Here is a 17,059-nt window from a genome sequence, read left to right on the forward strand (position 1 = left end):
TTTACGATCTTTCAGCCCCACCACGGCGAACGGAGACCGAGTTTATTTGGTCGGGCGACTTCCACGAATTCCACGCCGGAAATTATGACCGCGCGAGCGGAGGTCGGCCTTTTGAGGCGACAACAATGTTGCCAAACATTAAAATATGAAAATTCACTTAAAAACGTAAACAACGCAGCCGCTCGTCTCCCCCGTTTCGACATAAAACCAGCCAGAGGCTGAAAATTGAAAACCGAAACACAGAAAGCAGCAAGGCAAGAAGAACGTCGGTGGGGCAAAATCCGAGTGTCCAAGGCGGCAAACGCTTTACGATCGATCGTTAAACAAATTGGCAAATAAATGCAAATGAGGCATGGTCAAAACTAAGCGGCCGAGCATCCCCTCCCCCTCGGGTGCATCCATTTTCATCAATGGCCAGTCCGAGTGCGATCTTTGGCGGAACAATCCGCCGGACATTTGGGCAGGTCAGCCAACCAAATGGCTCCTCGAACGACGCTGTGGAAATGCAAATTACAACTGAATTTGCCACCATAAATCACGGCTTTCAATGGGTTGCTTTGAAGAGCGCAGCGGACGGATTCCATATGGGGCAAGGATAGGTAGACGGCAAGGTTTATAGTAAACTTGTTTCAAATCAAAAATGTCAAGAACATTTATACCTCCATACCGAATTCCTTTCTAGCACAAAGCATATTTACACAGCTGTACATGTTTATTGATTTCCAATTCTCAATTAATTGGTCATCCTAACAGTTCTTTGAGTGATACAAATATTCAATAATGACGCATGGGAGCTCCCGCAGAACAGTTGAAGGCTTTGAAGAACTCTTGGTTTTTCGATAAGGAGTACCGAGCTCTTGTCTGCGGTCTTTTGATGGAACTGTCGCAAAAGATCTGAGTGGAGCCCAAAAAGAACAGCTGATCTGGCGACAAGGCGAGTCCTGGCATCGTCGCGTTGATCTTGTCCTGCTTTTGACCCTCCAGCAGATGCTCGACGTGGCTTTTATAGGCAGCAAATGCCAGTCCCAATTTTTTGATTTCAACTCTGTACATGTTGTAGTCAAAACGGTAGTGATTTTTATAAACGTGGCGCGCAATGAAACTGCCCAGGCCACCGAACTTTAAGGAGGCCGGCCAAGAGGGGTGGTACACGGGTGGCTGCAAGAACCTGTCGAAATCAAAGATGTAATCCAACATTTGGTCAGGGGACTTGGAGAACTTGTCGAATTGCTCAGGGTGGCGAGCGTTGTATCTATTGGTGTCAACGAAAAGACGGTGCAGATTGATAGTGGTGGCCGTGTAGCTATCGTCGACTATTTGCAGACCGCCAATCACGGAGATAATGCGATCGGCGTACAAGTTGGCCCTCGTAAAGTTGAAGGGGAAGTCCATGAGAATATTCCGAGACTTGTGAAACATGTTCACTCGATCGGCCTCGTCCAGCGACCTGCTCAGCGTACTCCATACCTCCTCCACAACTTCCGTCACATCCAGCCTTACCTCCTCAGTAAAGTGCTCCTGCAAGCGAATAACATATTTTGTATACGAGTATATTCTCCTGGGTTGTATCTTTGGGGCGAGGGACTCACCGCCAAATACAGTTTGTTGAAAAGAAACGCCATTGAGGCCTCCAGTAACTGTTGGCAATACCCTTTTTGACCCTTAGCGCTCCTAAGTCTGGCATCGAATCTGTGCAGCAGCTTCATGGCCAGGTAATTGGCCACGGCCTCCGGCTGACGGGCAACCACTTTGTCCATCTCCACGAAGTAGGAATTGCACTTTCGGAGCTTCTCTGGCTTAACTCTGTTCCAAACGATCTTGAAGTAGTTGGTCTCGAAGGCTTCGCAGTCTCCTTGCAGGTCCCCTTGTGAACCAACCTCTCGCGCTTCTTCCCAGAAGGCAAGAACCCCGGAGATCACTTCTGCAATTTTATCCTCCGGCAGGTTAAAGGATCTCAGGTAACCACCCATACGCTCCTCATTAGTCACTGGTCCGTTAACGTATTTTTCAAAACCCATCCGTTGTCCTTGGAAGCTCAAGTCAGGCTCAAAGGGGTGTTCCGAATGGACCTCATCCAAGATCAGACCCTCTGCCCCGTAATTAAGCATGTGGGCGCTCATGTTGAACCAGCTGAAGCTGGAGGCATTCCAGTTGGCCCCGTCGACGGCGGGAAAGCCTCCGATCGACCGAATGAGTTCCAGATAGTGTGGATCAGCAGCGGGGAACGGATAGATGTCGGCTTCGAGACAGGCGTTGTAGAACCGATGGGCCACTCCAAGCTCGACGGACACGTTGAGGGACTCGGCCAGAGCCCTCCGGCCCAGAAAGTGTTCGATCTTGTCCGCCAGGTGAATCGTGTTGTAGTCACCCACCCACTCTCCCAGCAACTTCCATAGCAGCCGGGAGCTGTGCCGATGATTTCCGCAGGAGTACTCCAGGAAGTTGTCGCAAGGATCTACACTCAAGTTCATGTCGGATTTCATGTACCTTGCATAGGTCTCGAGGTAATCACTTTCGTAATGGCTGATGACATTCTCATCGCCCCTCGCCGACAATATTAGAACAAGCACGATAATCAGTAGTCTCATTGGTCTGATTAATTCCATGTTGATCAACCGATGCGGTCCGACTGTTTGATTCGGAGCACAAATATATACTGTCAGTATTCGCAAGGCAAGACCCTTATTATATGCCCAGATTGGAACTTTAAGAGCCCCCAATTAATCATATTTATATTTGGAAGTTCCTTGTCCCATTGCGATAAGCCGCGAAGCAGCCAAACCGGATTCGTCTCATGAGTTGTCATGTTGCCTCGACTATCAGATACCCATTACCTAGCTTAATATGTATTCAAAAGTTGTTCTTATTGGAATGACAGATTAACAAATGCTTCACACTTTTGACGCAGGACGCTTCGAGCTTCGAGGTCCTTGTTGATGGCCAGCACGCCCAGAACGCGGTGCTTACTAAACGAGTTGAAGAAATCTTCTTGCTGATAGGAGCAGGCGTGAGAGGATTTACTCAGAATATCATCCCTCTGAACGACGGAGTCGAAATCCAGTTTCAGGATCTCTAAAAGTGTCTTAAAGGTGGAACCGGCCGACATCCACTCGCTGATCAGTCTCTCTGCCCCGTAACTAGTCAAGTGGTCGCTCATGTTGAACCAGCTGAACCAGGAGGCGTTCCAGTTGGCTCCATCCACAGCTGGGAATCTTAACAGTTTCATTGCGATAAGTGTTTACCAGAAAGCCAAGTCGAAACTAACCACTGGGTATCAAAAGCCGAAAGTTCGTGCTCTGTAAGCATGACGCTGATCTGATTTTTTGGGACAAAATAGGGGTTATCTTGCAGGGTGAACTAAGGGAACGCCCAGTTGCTAAATTTTAAATGAATTAGTAATATAATTATTACCAAGGGGGAAACTTAATCAATCGGAGGAAAATGGGTTCTCCCTGCGTATGCGATGTGCCAGCCGACAGCTGCTCGTCGAACTTTATCTCCGGCCGTAAATGGGAGGAGCCACTAAACGCATATAGTTGAATATTAATGAGCACGGTTTTACTGGGCACTTGGCCACTTTTATCGCCCGCAAGGAGGACACGGCTATGTCCACGGCATCGGGAATCGGGAATCACTGCAGCAATTAAAGTGGATTTATGAATCCACCGATGACAGATGCGAAGGAGGAAGTGCTGTCGCAGAGCGGAGCCCGCCAATATTGTATTAAAATTTTGCCATCATAAAGATTATTATTTTATGGCGGCGCACCCCCGACATGCCCCCATATCCCCCGATATTTATATCGGGCATTCGGTATATGGCCACGCGTCGCAGGCAGATTCAAATAAATTTTTAATGCACTCGTTGCCCGATTTTGGTCCTGGCGTCGCACTTTTATTATTGATATTTACAGCTCACCATATCGACTGCCATGATGCATTATTCATTCGAGACGACTCATTCGCCCTGACGTCAAGTCAAGTCAACTCAACTCAAGTCATGCCAAGGATTGGGTCTACCCAGGGACGTCCCCTTGCAGTGCCAGTGTTTGGTAATTAATGAAGCCATAAAAACTAAACCCAATTAATTAAAAATGCACACACACTCGACTTTTTCCACTCGAGGGAGGCTAGGATCGAACATCGCCCGTCGACCATCGACCATCGCCCATCGAATCGGGCCATGGAAATCGAGCGGTGCCAACTGTAAAATGTCTTTTACGACGCGATCTGCACTTGATGGCCATTACCCATTACCCCCCTCCAGATGCCAGTGCCCAGATCCACATCCCCGGCCACATCCCAATCGTCTGAGGCTGAGTAGTTCCCGAGTAAAATGGCGTCGGCCATTGTTAAAGTTTTTATTGCAAAACTCGTAAATGTCCAATGTAATTTAGGCAAACATGTGTGCGAGTCCTCGAATTAATAGTGACTTGATTGAGCCCTGGCCACATTGCCCGCCGCCTCTGTTTTCCTTGGCCAAATGCAACATGTTCCCAGGGCGCGAAACAACTCACTCGGCTAATCAAAATATTTGCGGAGAGGCGAAACTAGTCTGAAAGGTGCCAGAGCCGTTGCCATCGCACATGGAACAGTTGCCAGCCGTCAAAGTCGGGGAAATGCGGAACATGTTAACTCAAGTGCAGCGGGAAAGTCTCAGGGAAAGGGGAGAAAAGTCAGGTTGGCGGCAGAAATAAAACATTATATATTGTAACAAGAAGTGGGTTAACATAGTTCCTAATAGATTTTATATGATAGGAATTATTATTTTATTTAATATATATAATATATTCTTTTCTTCAGGAAAGCAGGGTTCTCACGCTCCCTTTCCCTTTGTTCATCGGGTCGTAAGCCTGCATATTTAAACATTAATTAAATTAAACTACTAACAACAAAATCGTGTAAACAGAGAGCCCTGGGGACAAACACGCAGTAGACACTCTCGAAAACACTCGCCGGACACCTTCCGAACTCACGGACAGCAAGGCAGGGATGAGCACCAGGACACGTGGCGTCCAAATTAAGCATCTCTGCCACTCGGGGTCCGTCCTCCTCCGGCGGACAGCCGCGTGTGTTGATGAGCAGGCAAACCTTAAATCGTCACATCCCCCAACCCCCGGGAAAATGTGATGAAAGTCAGGGTGAGGAGTCGAACTTGAAATACCTATTTTGGGAAGAGGAGAAGGGTAATTGCACCGACAGCCAAAACAAGAAGAGTTTTAAACCTCTTTATATCTCCTAAAGATATAATAATATATTCAGAGAAGAGATATAATTAAATGCTTCAAATGTTTTATTACTAAGAATATTTTTCTGGCTGTTTGGATTGCCCAACATACCCCGGCCATGATCCCCCAAAGAGAGCATTAGCAAGTAACACGGCATGGATTTCAAGAAACGTGTGGCATTTGGCATGTGACCTGACCCACCCAGTTTCATTTCCCAGCATGGGTTTTCTCCGGAGAGCAGTTGATTACTCGGCTCGATGACAACTACTCGGGACTCGGCAGCCGCACCTGCCGCAGAAATGGGACTGGGATAGACAAACCAAACGGGGGAGATCAGCCCGCATTTATCACTGCGTTTTCTAATCAAAACCAGAGGGAAACCCCAGAAAATGTGAAGATAATTTGAATATTTTCCGAATATTTTCGCACGTGCTGGGACCACCCTTTTCGCCGCGCCGACGATAATGAGGTGAAAGTAACCACTTTCTGGCCTCGAGGATGGCCAACTGTCGCCGTCGTCGCAATGACGGATATGCATTGACACAGCAAATTAATATTAATTTCTGACACACGCGCCAGTGACACTTTTCCGAGCCTCTGACTCGCTGCTGCAGCAAAGTAACACGAAATTATGCCCAAAACATTTATTTTGTCTGCGATTTCCAGAGGCCGTCTGGTTGGGCCGGGCTTCGGGATGTTCCGGATGGAGTGGGGTGAGAACGGTCCTAACCGGCATCCTGTGACAGGACAGGATATCAAGTGAAATGATGCGAGCGTCCGAGGGAGCGGCTTGAGTAATTAGTTCGGATTTTGTGGCATTATAAAATCTCCTTTTCGGGCCCGGCTGGCGCACAAATATTTATTCAAGTGTTAAAGTGTCTGCCGCGCAAAAAGTGTTTTCTTTGAGCACTCACTCTGCGCGTTTCCCGTGGCCTGCTCTCCTTTTTTATTTCTGTGTTCGTTTTATATTTAAAAATTTCATTGGCCCCGACGACAAAGGCCGTCAATCTTTGCGTTCCGTCTGCAAACCCCCGCGCCAGTCGCATGAAAAATTAGACACCTTATGCATCTTTGCATTGAAAACTTTTCCCAGCGAGGGAAACATCATTTTCATACACAATCAATCCTTGTAATTGGCCGTTACGCGCTTTTTTCTAGTTTTTCCCATGAAAAACGTAGCGCTAAATGAAACTGCAGGGCGGCAAGAAAGAGGAAAAGAAAAGAGGCGAGAAGAAAAGAAAAGCGCCGCCATTTTTTCCGCGGCCAAAAATCAAAGAGCAGATGGGAAAAGCAAAACTCACGCACAGCTAAAGGGAAATGCCAGAGAAAAGTTTAATTTCACTAATCACAGCAGAGTAATTACGTGGAAAATGAATTTTTTCTTTCCGCCCAGAAGGGAGTTGCAGAAGGAAAACTCGGAAAGGAAAGGTACCGGAACTTCGGGGCAAACAAATAACTGGCAATTTGTGCGTTTTAATTTTTGTGTGCATTTCGAAAAATTTCAATTTTACTTTGCTTATTAATCAAACCAGAGCAGAAGTCGAAAGGTTTTTGGGGAAGAATCATAAGAGGTCAAAGAACTTTCACAACAGCATTTATTTTCGACTTTAAAGGCAAAAATAAAACTTTATTTTTTGACACATTTGTGCAAAAATATGTGGTGCAACCCCTTATAAAATAAACCAAAATTGGCCAAATTAGATTTCCGAAAATCTACCCCAAAGTGATGCAGATCGTTAGCTTAGGTTTTTAGCTGATCAAAACAGTGTTTATCTTGGCTGAGTCGCTTCTTTTATGGAAATAACGAACAAAAAACGCACTTAAAAGTTACTGTTTTTGCCTTAAATTTTAAATCCCAGTTTTACTCCAAAAAAAATCACAATTTTGATCAAAACAAGGGTTAAAATTGTCCAAATACAAAGTGTAACACCGCGTTGAGCTCGTATTTTAATTTCCAATCGATTGGGCTTCAAACCTAGATAATTTATTTTTTGTCAAATTTTCGCAAAAAATTTCGATGCAACCCCTTGTAAAAAAATCAAAAATTGGCCAAAAATTAGATTTCCGAAAATCTACCCGGAAGTGATACAGATCGTTAGCTTAGGTTGTTAGCTGATCAAAACAGTGTTTATCTTGGCTGAGTCGCTTCTTTTATGGAAATTAGGAACAAAAATTCTACTAAAAAGTTCCTATTTTTGCCTTAAATTTTAAATCCCAGTTTTACTCCAAAAAAATCACAATTTTCATCAAAACAAGGTCTAAAATTGTCCAAATACAAAGTGTAACACCGCGTTGAGCTCGTATTTCAATTTCCAATCGGTTGGACTTCAAAACTAAAAAATTTATTTTTTGACAAATTATCGCAAAAAATTTCTAGGTAACCCCTTGTAAAAAAAATTAAAAATTGTCGAAAAGTTAGATTTGCCAAAATCTAACCGGAAGTGATAAAGATCATTAGCTTAGGTTGTTAGCTAATCAAAACTGTTATTCCTATTCTTGAACGACTTCAATAATCGAAATAACGACAAAAAATGCAAAAAAAAGTTTATATTTTTGCCCCAAGTTCTTAATTCTAATTTTCTACCAAAGAATATCCTTTTTTTTTTTTTTCTTCGCAAAAGATAAACGACTAAATAAGTATATCATATTCTAATTTTTTATTGAAAGCCTTGTCCACATCTAAAATGTTTGCTTGTGAATCAACGAGATTGTCAGAAGCACAATGTTTTCTCAAGGAATGGAGTCAAGAGTAAACTGGAGGGGCCAGACAAGTTTGAGCTGCGGATTGTTAGACACTTTCGAGTGATCCGAGATCCTAAGTGAGGGCGGTGCAGGGTGGTGAGATGCAAAGACACTTGTTAGGGCCACGTCTGCGGCACACATGGCTTTTCCATCCGATGAGTTTCCCACATTTTCGTCACCCGCCCGTTGGACGGGGAGCACATAAATCGCTTGGAAAACTAAACACGCAATTCGAGAGTCTAATAAAGTTGCGCAAACAAATGATGCGGTGGCCCCTGGAACACCGAAGTGGAGCACCAGGGTCCCACACCCCACACTCATCCCATTTTTAGGCCCCCTAATGCACAAAACAGGGACAAAGATACGGGATACACAGATACATTCCACGCCACTTCCCCTTCAATAAGTAGACTTTTTTAATTGCAACGAGAGGCAAAGTGTTAAAGAGTTTATGTGCAACATTTACAGGGGGGCGGGTCGTCATTTCCCAGACACACTCACACAATTATAAATGCAATAAAATACTTTTCAAGCGAAACTCATAAATTTCCAAAAGCATTCGTACACAAACCTCGATGGCGACACACAGAAGACCCTGATACCGAGTCTGAGTCTCGGAGTTCTGGGGAGTACGGCACTATCCACTACCCATTGCCCCTAGGTGCCCCCTTTCCCTTCCGGATCCGTGAGAAATTCCGGAGGACAGCAGCACCCCTTTCGGAGCTTAGAGCCAAGAGTTAATCACACCAGATGTTAATGGGTTTATGGAGATGTTTGCTTTATGGCAGGGTGTATCCTCTGCAAGGTGACATCATCATCGTTCTTACACTGAGGAAAAGAAAACTAAATAAATATGCGAAGGGATTTTACAATTGGCCTCAAACATATCTACAGAAGACCTATGTTCTGTACTCACATCCTTGGCTATCGTATTAGATCTATTCATTAAATAGATATTAATAAATAAAATATTTCCTTCAGTGCACCCATGTGAGTTAAGATTCCTTGACTTACTTCATTTGTTTATTTGGCTTTAGTGCTGTTGAATGATTTGCGAGGGACAAAAACTCACAAAATGGCAATTTCAGCTCGGGGTCTTCTGTATCTGGGGGTCTATACTATATCTACGTATCTGCATCTGTGGCAGCCGTGATCTGTGATGATAATTATCCATTGAATCGCAACTAATCTCCCGGGGAAGCCGCTCAGTCTGAGTGTAAGTAGTGCAATCAATTACTGGCCACAATTGCCGGCGATGCACATGCGGCACATAGGAAATGTACCGCCGAGTGGTTCCAAAAATAAAGTGAGGCAGCCGGGAGCGGAACCACTCCTCAGTCCGGTTCGATGGGGCCTTCCACTTTCCACTCTGCGCACATGGGAAATAAATTGCCAAACAAATATCAACATGACAAATTGATTAATTCGTGTTATTATTCCACTGATGGTGCTCGAATGTGTCTTGGAAAAAGCGGCATAGAATAATGCGGCCGAGGCGTATTTAGTTTTTAGTTCTAGTCACACATTAACCAAATGAAAATTCGGTGTTGACGCATTTGTTTTCCCCACTCCCCAAAGGAAAAGGCGACAAATGAGCCAGGCGGTCGGCAGCTGACAAGAAAAACAGGGACAACAAGTACACCACAGCGATATGTGGAAATGGAAAAGAAAATGTAAACGAAAATGGAGACATTGAGCACGTTGCTACATTTGTCAACGATTTCCATATGGCCAAGCCCAGCGACCATCTCTTCTATTGGAATTTTAATGATGCGCGAAATGTTAATTTTTCATCTTGATCGCCCCGAGTTCCGTCAGCCTTCGTTCTTATTTCCCAGCCACTTAATGAGCCGGCGGCTGAGTCATCCGCGCTGGCTTTCAATTAACGTTGATCACCTCAATTGAGGCACGTCGCCGTTAACTGCACTGGAAGAAAATACCGACAACTAGCACACAATCTTGAGAAGTTGCAGCATTGCACTTAACTAGCTAACATTTTGAGATCCACGGAGAAGGGCACACACGCCTCCCTCGGCGCTTCTCAAAAATAAGTATGATGCCTAACCTCCTTTTTATTCTGTAAGAACCCCGGAACATTCATACATACGTTGCAAATGCTTTTACATTTTATAGTTTTTCTTCTCAGTGTTTTATTGTCCCCCTTTATATCGGCCAATTAAGGAATATAGCTGCTCTACCTCCTCCAACTTCGCCAGCAGCAGTTGGCCCGAGATGTGGGTACATTCCTGTGCAGGGTGCATTGCGACCCGACTTGGCCATATAATTCCTGCTAATTGAACCGAATGGCTAGAGCAGATATTAAGTTACACCCCGAGTGGCGGCGGCGAGGTGAGGAAGAACTTTACGAGTACGACGCCCCCCTGGCCCAAAGACCAGCAGATCTCGAGGGTCGCGTGTTTAATAATAATTTCTTTGGAATATGTTTATGGTAAGCCGTGGTCTAATTAAAATCAATTGCCTTAATTGAAAGTACAACAATGGCAAGGCAAGGAACTCTGTTCTTCGGCACCCGCGCTCTTGTACTTTCCGCACTATCGACACATGAAGGTAGCAATTTGATCGCCGGCATTATTTATGGCCCCGCCGAAAGTCTTTGGAGCTTGGAAGCCGAAGGCCCATAAATCAGCATCACTAGGATCATCAAATTGGCATAAATCTATAGCCACTGGCCGATACAAAGAACTATATATGGCTGCATGTTAATTTTTCAAAACGCCGCGACAGTTTCTGCTGGTAATTGCGAACTTGGCAAGTGCCATATATTATATTATTTGGCCAAAACACTTGATATATGGCCCTACCAATGATAAATCTCAGACGATAGTGGCTCTTTATTCCAGACCCACACATTGAGTGGGCTTTTGTTCTTGGCCACAGAGTCGCCAGCTTGGAGAATCCGCGAGTATTCCTTTTGCTCCTTATCTTGGCCCGAACAATTCATACAAATATCCCTGGCATTATTTCATATGCAATTCTGTTTATTGGCCTGCAATCCGCCGCCTCGATGTTCCCGGCATCCTCTGCCAATTGTCTTGCATCGTAAATTATGTAAATTGTTTTGAGAATACACTCCGTTGGCAGTTTAATTAGCTGACATGATATGCTTGGGGATTGGAGCGAAACGGAGTGGGTAGTATTTGTCATTTCTGAAATTATTGTTTGAATTCTGGCCAGGATCATGGGCCAAAAACTAGTAAAAACCAAGGCTGTTTAGAGGAATACTAATAAGACATTTAAAATAGTACTTTTTACCACAAAAATGCCTTTTCTCCATCCCCAAGCTTACTGATAAACAAAAATGTAAGATTGAGTACTAAATAAACAAATAAATTGCACATTTTAACGAAACACCGAAACTCAAAGAGCAAAAAGTGTTTGCTTATCCTACACTTAATATTTCATCGCGAACTCCAGCCTCAATTATGAAAATGAAAGGGAAGAGCCACCCCGAAAAAAGAAGGAAAACTCCACCCCGTAGGCCATATTTCGTGGACAAAAACCAGTCGAACATACCTCAACTCGGGCGTTTTAAAATGGTTCAACGCACTTGCGGGTATGAGCGCCGAGAATGTGCACATAACACTAAATGGGTTCACTTACGGATACGGGTTTGCTGGGTTCACGGGGATAGTGGCGAGCATCGTATCACATGTGTGGAAAATGTACGACGGCGCGGGCAAAAAGAAAACAAATTTCAATTTAGCTTAAAGATTTTGCACATAAAATTTGTAACACTCAATTAGTTTAAACGACAACGGAAAATGCTGCCAGACCGAGTCATAACAATAGCTTCCCCTCCGACTTTTTTCCGGCTGGTTCTTGGATACTTTCAGACGCTTTCCTGGGTAGATGGCATAAATGCGGCGACGTATGAATTTCGGTTAATATGATTAGTGAGCGGTCCTGCCACACCCCCGATTCCCAGCCTTGATGTGTGAGGTACTACAAGTGGACTAATGGAGAGTGGCCGGGGGAGGTACAGAGATATTTTGCGGCACACATCATTATGATGAGCTTGGAGTATGCGAGGATGCTGCGAGCTGGGGGGTGGTGCTTCCAAAACAGCCTCGAATCAATTTAATTTCGCTAATGTTGTGTAATACTAAAATCGTTTACGCTTCTGTGCCATTCGAGTGGGATTGCCCGATTAGAAACAAATGCGCTGTGCCAAAGTTCTTACGAGGGGGTGGAAAATCGCAGCTGGTCGAGGTGGGTCAGTCAGTCAATCACCAAGGACCAAATCTTTATTAATTCTGATCGATGAGCTCCGGGCTCGGCCCCTCTGCAGTTGCAACAGTCAAATGATTGAGCGCTTACAACAAAAGCTCTCGACTCTCCGGCGAAATGGGGAACGGGCACTTTCGGCTCATACAAATTCGACAGCTGAAAGCGTTTCCGTTTCCGTTTGCTTGTCTCTGTTTGTCCATACATCTCCCTTTGTTTCGCCTTGGCCCCCAGACAGTCCACCTCTGGAGGACGGCTACTGTCCATCGATGGTGCAATGAAGCGCGTTTATTTGCTGCTCGTAATTTATTTACTGCCCAACTCCGTGCACTTCGATTCCATTCGGATAGATCCATTCAAACGTCTCCTCTGTGTGTCCACTCGCCCACTGCAACTTGTTAGTTAAATATTGCCAGAAGCTGCAACTCTTCTTGCGAAGGCACTCGGAAAAATGTTTGTATACTAGCCATTAAATAAAAAAAATCTGTATAGACAAAAGTTTCTTCTACTTTTCAAGAATCAGCGCCAAGCCCAAAGTAGTGAAGCTAATTTTTTACGAAATGCGCTCACCGCATTTCCTCCCAAGTTTAATAATAGTTTTGGATATATTCCCCGCCAAACTTTCTTCCAGTGCACTGCCTGCAAGTGATAAATTAATCGCTACATCAGTTTTTAATTCCGTGTTGCTGGCGATCTATCTTGGGCTCCATGCGTTGAGTCGTTTCAAACACTGGGGCAAGGTTTTCCTGAATAGATAGAGAGAGAGATGGCAGGGGAAAATGGAAAGAGACAGGGCTTCAATGAAAGCCAGGCTGTGGCCAAAGTACAGTGATCCCCCACTCTGCGCAACCTTTGCTGCCTCCCTCCCCCAAGCTGCACTGTTTAAAATGATGTATGGCACAAATTTTGACAAATGTACAAAAATGAGTCATGAGTTCGCGGGGCACACAGAAAGCATTTCTTTGGTGTTGCTGCTGTGCTCGTGATGTTGCTGCTGTGCATCATGTTGCTGCTGCCTGGCTGCGCTATTTACTGTTGACTTTTTCATGTACTGGCTGTTGCTGCTTTTGCTGGTTTTATCCATAAAACAAACACAAACTGGCGGAGGAGATGGCGCTGCTTACACATGTTGTGCGAAAAATAAAAGGGGAATGGGTCTGGAGCCTGGCGCCGCAATTAATCATCTATGGTTTACCTTACCTCAGAGCTTAGTTTTCAGCAGGCAGCAGATTCCTTTCGGGCCTGGCTGTAAACAGCCCTCCTTCATTGTGCACATTAAAATATGCCTAGTTTTAAACAAAGTAGAGATGCAGCGATAAAGATATAATTTAGAAAATAAGAAACAAGTTCCAAGCACATCTCATCAAGTGGAACTGAAACTAGCGTCACTGGGCTGTCAGAAAATAGTTAGCCCCCTTCAGGTCCGATCCCAGTCCCTCGTCTCGCGTAGACTTATCAACAGCGTCTGGGATATCAAGCTCCGGACTTTTCGTACAGCGTTTGGTGATCCGTGACTCCGTGGTTCGAGGTTCAAGGTGCTACGTGCAGGTGCATATATTTTTGTAGGTTCTGGTGCAGGTGTCGAAGACCATGGCCAATCGCTCCAGCCAGCGGGACCGCGAGTTCAACCGTGACAATACTAACAGTAACAATCGTGACAATCGGGACTTTAATCGAGATGGTGGAGGCAATCGAGACAATCGGGATAATCGAGACAATCGCGACAATCGAGAGAGTCGCGGCAATTTTCGCGACTTTCGCAATCGGGACAGGGACAGAGATCGGCAGCGACAGGTGCCCACGGAACCACCCTTCATCGCCTATGTGGGCAACCTCCCCAAGGGTCTCGTCCAGGGCGATGTGATGAAGATCTTCTCGGACTTCGAGGTGAAGAATGTGCGGCTGATCAAGGATCGTGAGACGGACGAGTTCAAGGGCTATGGCTACGTGGAGTTCGAGACCTTGGCCCAGTTGAAGAGGGCCCTCTCCTGCAACGGACGCATCAAGTTGGACAACTTTTCGGCCCCCTTGCGCATCGATATAGCCGATCATCGTCGCCAGGCCCCGGGCTCCAGCATGGGCGGTGCAGGAGGACCCAGTGGATCCCAAAGTGTGGGAGGTCATGAGAGAGGTGGTGGCGGGGGCGGTCCCGGTGGCTCTGGGAATGGAAATGGTAATGGAAATCCCTACTACCAAAGACGAAACTATCGGCGGGACGACAGCGTGGGCTCCCACCAATTTCGGCGGCGGGACACACGGAGCAGCAGCAACCACCAAATGTCCAACAGCAGCCCCACCCAGAGCACCATGTCCATAAACTACAATCGCACCAATCGCGGTGGCTACAACAACCGTGGTGGTGCAGGTGATCGCGGTGGTGGCAATGGTAGTGGTAATGGCAACGGGAATGGGCATGGAAATGGCAATCGCTACCAGGGAGGAGCTCCACGACCCAATTACGATGACCGCGACGGCCAGCAGTCGCCCACCAATGGGGGATTCCACAACCGCAACTTTAACTTTAATCGGTGGGTAAAACATACAAAAACGCGAATTCCTTATGATATAAGATTTAAGCATGATAAACTGTTGAAAAGTAACCTTACTTTACCATTATATTTTACATTTTTTGTATATTTATCCTGGTTTAATTCCAGTTCCTTCAACAGTGGCATAGGCGAAGGAGGCGGTGGTGGTAATGGTGGAGGTGGTGGCATAGGAAGGATTGGCAATCCCCCAAGGAGCTTCAACGGAAACGGAGGCGGTGGCGGAGGTGTTGGTATAGTTGGCTTCGCAAGTGGAATTCCCAATGGAAACGGAAACTACAACAATTTTGTGCAAAATCGCAACCGCGATCGCCGTGGTCACTACAATCCCAATAGCCACAACGGGAGTGGTGGCAACTTTGGCAGGGACAACAAGGATCCTGGACCTCCAGAACCAGGATCTTCGGCTACTGGTCCGTCCTCGAGCAATCCGTTCGGGGCCCTCGACGATGATGACAGACCCAAGTTGGTGCTAAAGCCGAGGACGGTGACCGCGCCCATAAACTCTCTGGCCGAGACCAAACAGGCTGCCCTGATCTTCGGAAAGGCCAAGCCCCGAGATGATAATGCCACGCCCGTCTCCTCGCCACGCGATGACGCCGAGGTGAATGCCCTGTCCAATGTCTTGGGCTCCTCAGCTCCTTTGGGAGGTCCTGGCCCCGATGATCCCAATCCTGGTGCGGGCGGCGACTAAATTGCACAGTCCACGTTCAAACTTTACCATTCTGATGACAGTCGCGGCGACTTGGCGTCAGAATGGAGAGTTCTTTCAATAAACTTTCCACAGGCACTTTATATTTTTATTAAATTTGTATCCCGTGATGTTTGGTCAAATCGTTTGCCTTCTAAATTAGGACTGTATCGCACATAGTTCAAATTCTACTCAAAATTGATCTTATTGTACAAGTTGATCTTCAATTAGGCATACCAATAAATTATGGTTTAAAAAACGTGAGGTACTCTAAACGTTATATATAATTAAGTTTGTTATTCCTGGAGTTTCTTAAAAATGTTTCCAAAATAATTCAGAAACGATAATGATTGTGTGCTTTGAGTTCCAAACACTTAACCATATCACTAGGCCCTATTTCGCTTTATTTATGGGTTGCCCGCCAGGAAAGGTTATTTACCTAATTAGAGGCTGATCAGCCCACGATAACCATAAAGTTCTGGCCCCTCGGCACTCCACTTAGAGTACCCATAAATTGCCAAAGTTAATGCTCGGTGACAAAGTCCCGGCAGGAAGATGGGCATAACTCACCTCCGAGGGACGAAAAGGACATTCGCGGACACTTGGCGCGGCATTAACTAGTCAACTCGAACTAATTGAATTGAACGAGATTAAAGAATTTTACGCCGAAATGAAGACGCTTGGTAAGTGGGGCGAAAAGCAGGAGCAGAAGGCCCTGGTATTTATGGGCCAGGATTTACGAGCCACAACAAGTCGCGGCCACTTTTCCTGAAATTGAGCCGCACATCCTGGCTTGTAAGGGCAAATTGGCTTAATTTCTTTTTAATTTGCTGCCGGGTTTCGCTAGCTTTTCCCTGCCTTTCCGCGCCACTTTCCACTTTCACTTTACGCCTGGCCTTCTCAGGAGCTCTCGAAGTGAAATTCAATTTGAGCAAGTGGAAAGGAAAATGCGGATGTGAGGTGACCTGGCCACGCCTGTTTCCATTTAAAAATTTCTGGCCGATATGGAGAACATCCTCCCGGGCCGAAAAAAAGAAAAGCCAATTTACGCACGAACATTTTTTCAATTTGCGCGGCACAAACCGCATTGACCCCCGTCTAATTTTCCTGGCCCCCAACCCGCTGCACTTTATAGAAATCCCGCGGAAAATTCACGGCATTAAAGGACTTTTCTTTTCTGTTTTTTTCCTCTGCCTTTTCTTTATTTCTTTTGAAGTTCGCCCACTGGCCGCGAGTTTTATTTGCCTTTTTCCCTGGCTGCCAAGGCTTTCCCGCTTTTCGCGCCGGACTTTTCCCGTTAATGTGTCACACGCACTTTATAAGCAATTGTTGTCGAGGAAGGGCAGGAGGAGGGGCGGAAAATGGGGGCGGCGATGGCGTCTGGAAAAGTTGACGATGCCGCCGACGCCCATGGCGCAATTATTATGATTATTAGGTACAGCTGCACTTGCCCAGCGGCTGCCACTTATAAACAAAAAATTGTAATTTACCTCAGCGTTAGGGGACACTGAGAGAAATTTCTGTAAAATAACTCGCAGAAATGTGAGTAAATGTGAAATGGTGAGGCTGTTTTTTTTACAAAGAAAAAAAAGATTAATAGCGAAGAAA

The 17,059-nt window shown here is 45.6% G+C and overlaps 2 protein-coding genes across 3 annotated transcripts; one reads left to right on the forward strand and one right to left on the reverse strand.

Annotated features, from left to right (window-relative positions):
* Nucleotides 1-705: 705 nt before the first annotated feature.
* LOC108025120 (uncharacterized) lies at nt 706-2,633 on the reverse strand. Its single transcript, XM_017095386.2, has 2 exons — nt 1,590-2,633; nt 706-1,518 (listed from the first exon to the last, which is right to left on the reverse strand). Exons 1-2 carry the CDS (start codon nt 2,604-2,606, stop codon nt 775-777), a joined length of 1,761 nt encoding a protein of 586 aa, XP_016950875.1. The 5' UTR covers nt 2,607-2,633; the 3' UTR covers nt 706-774.
* Nucleotides 2,634-13,623: 10,990 nt separating this feature from the next.
* LOC108025090 (heterogeneous nuclear ribonucleoprotein 87F) lies at nt 13,624-15,731 on the forward strand. 2 transcript variants are annotated; one of them, XM_050889008.1, is made up of 2 exons: nt 13,624-14,742; nt 14,884-15,731. In XM_050889008.1, exons 1-2 carry the CDS (start codon nt 13,805-13,807, stop codon nt 15,452-15,454), a joined length of 1,509 nt encoding a protein of 502 aa, XP_050744965.1. In that variant the 5' UTR covers nt 13,624-13,804; the 3' UTR covers nt 15,455-15,731. The 2 variants fall into 2 exon arrangements, with proteins under 2 accessions (XP_050744965.1, XP_016950840.1); XM_017095351.3 differs by having other exon boundaries at nt 13,626-14,742; nt 14,872-15,731.
* The last annotated feature ends 1,328 nt before the right edge of the window (nt 15,732-17,059 follow it).

The sequence above is a fragment of the Drosophila biarmipes genome, chromosome 3R (genome assembly GCF_025231255.1).
Source record: "Drosophila biarmipes strain raj3 chromosome 3R, RU_DBia_V1.1, whole genome shotgun sequence".
NCBI classification, from domain to species: Eukaryota; Metazoa; Arthropoda; class Insecta; order Diptera; family Drosophilidae; genus Drosophila; species Drosophila biarmipes.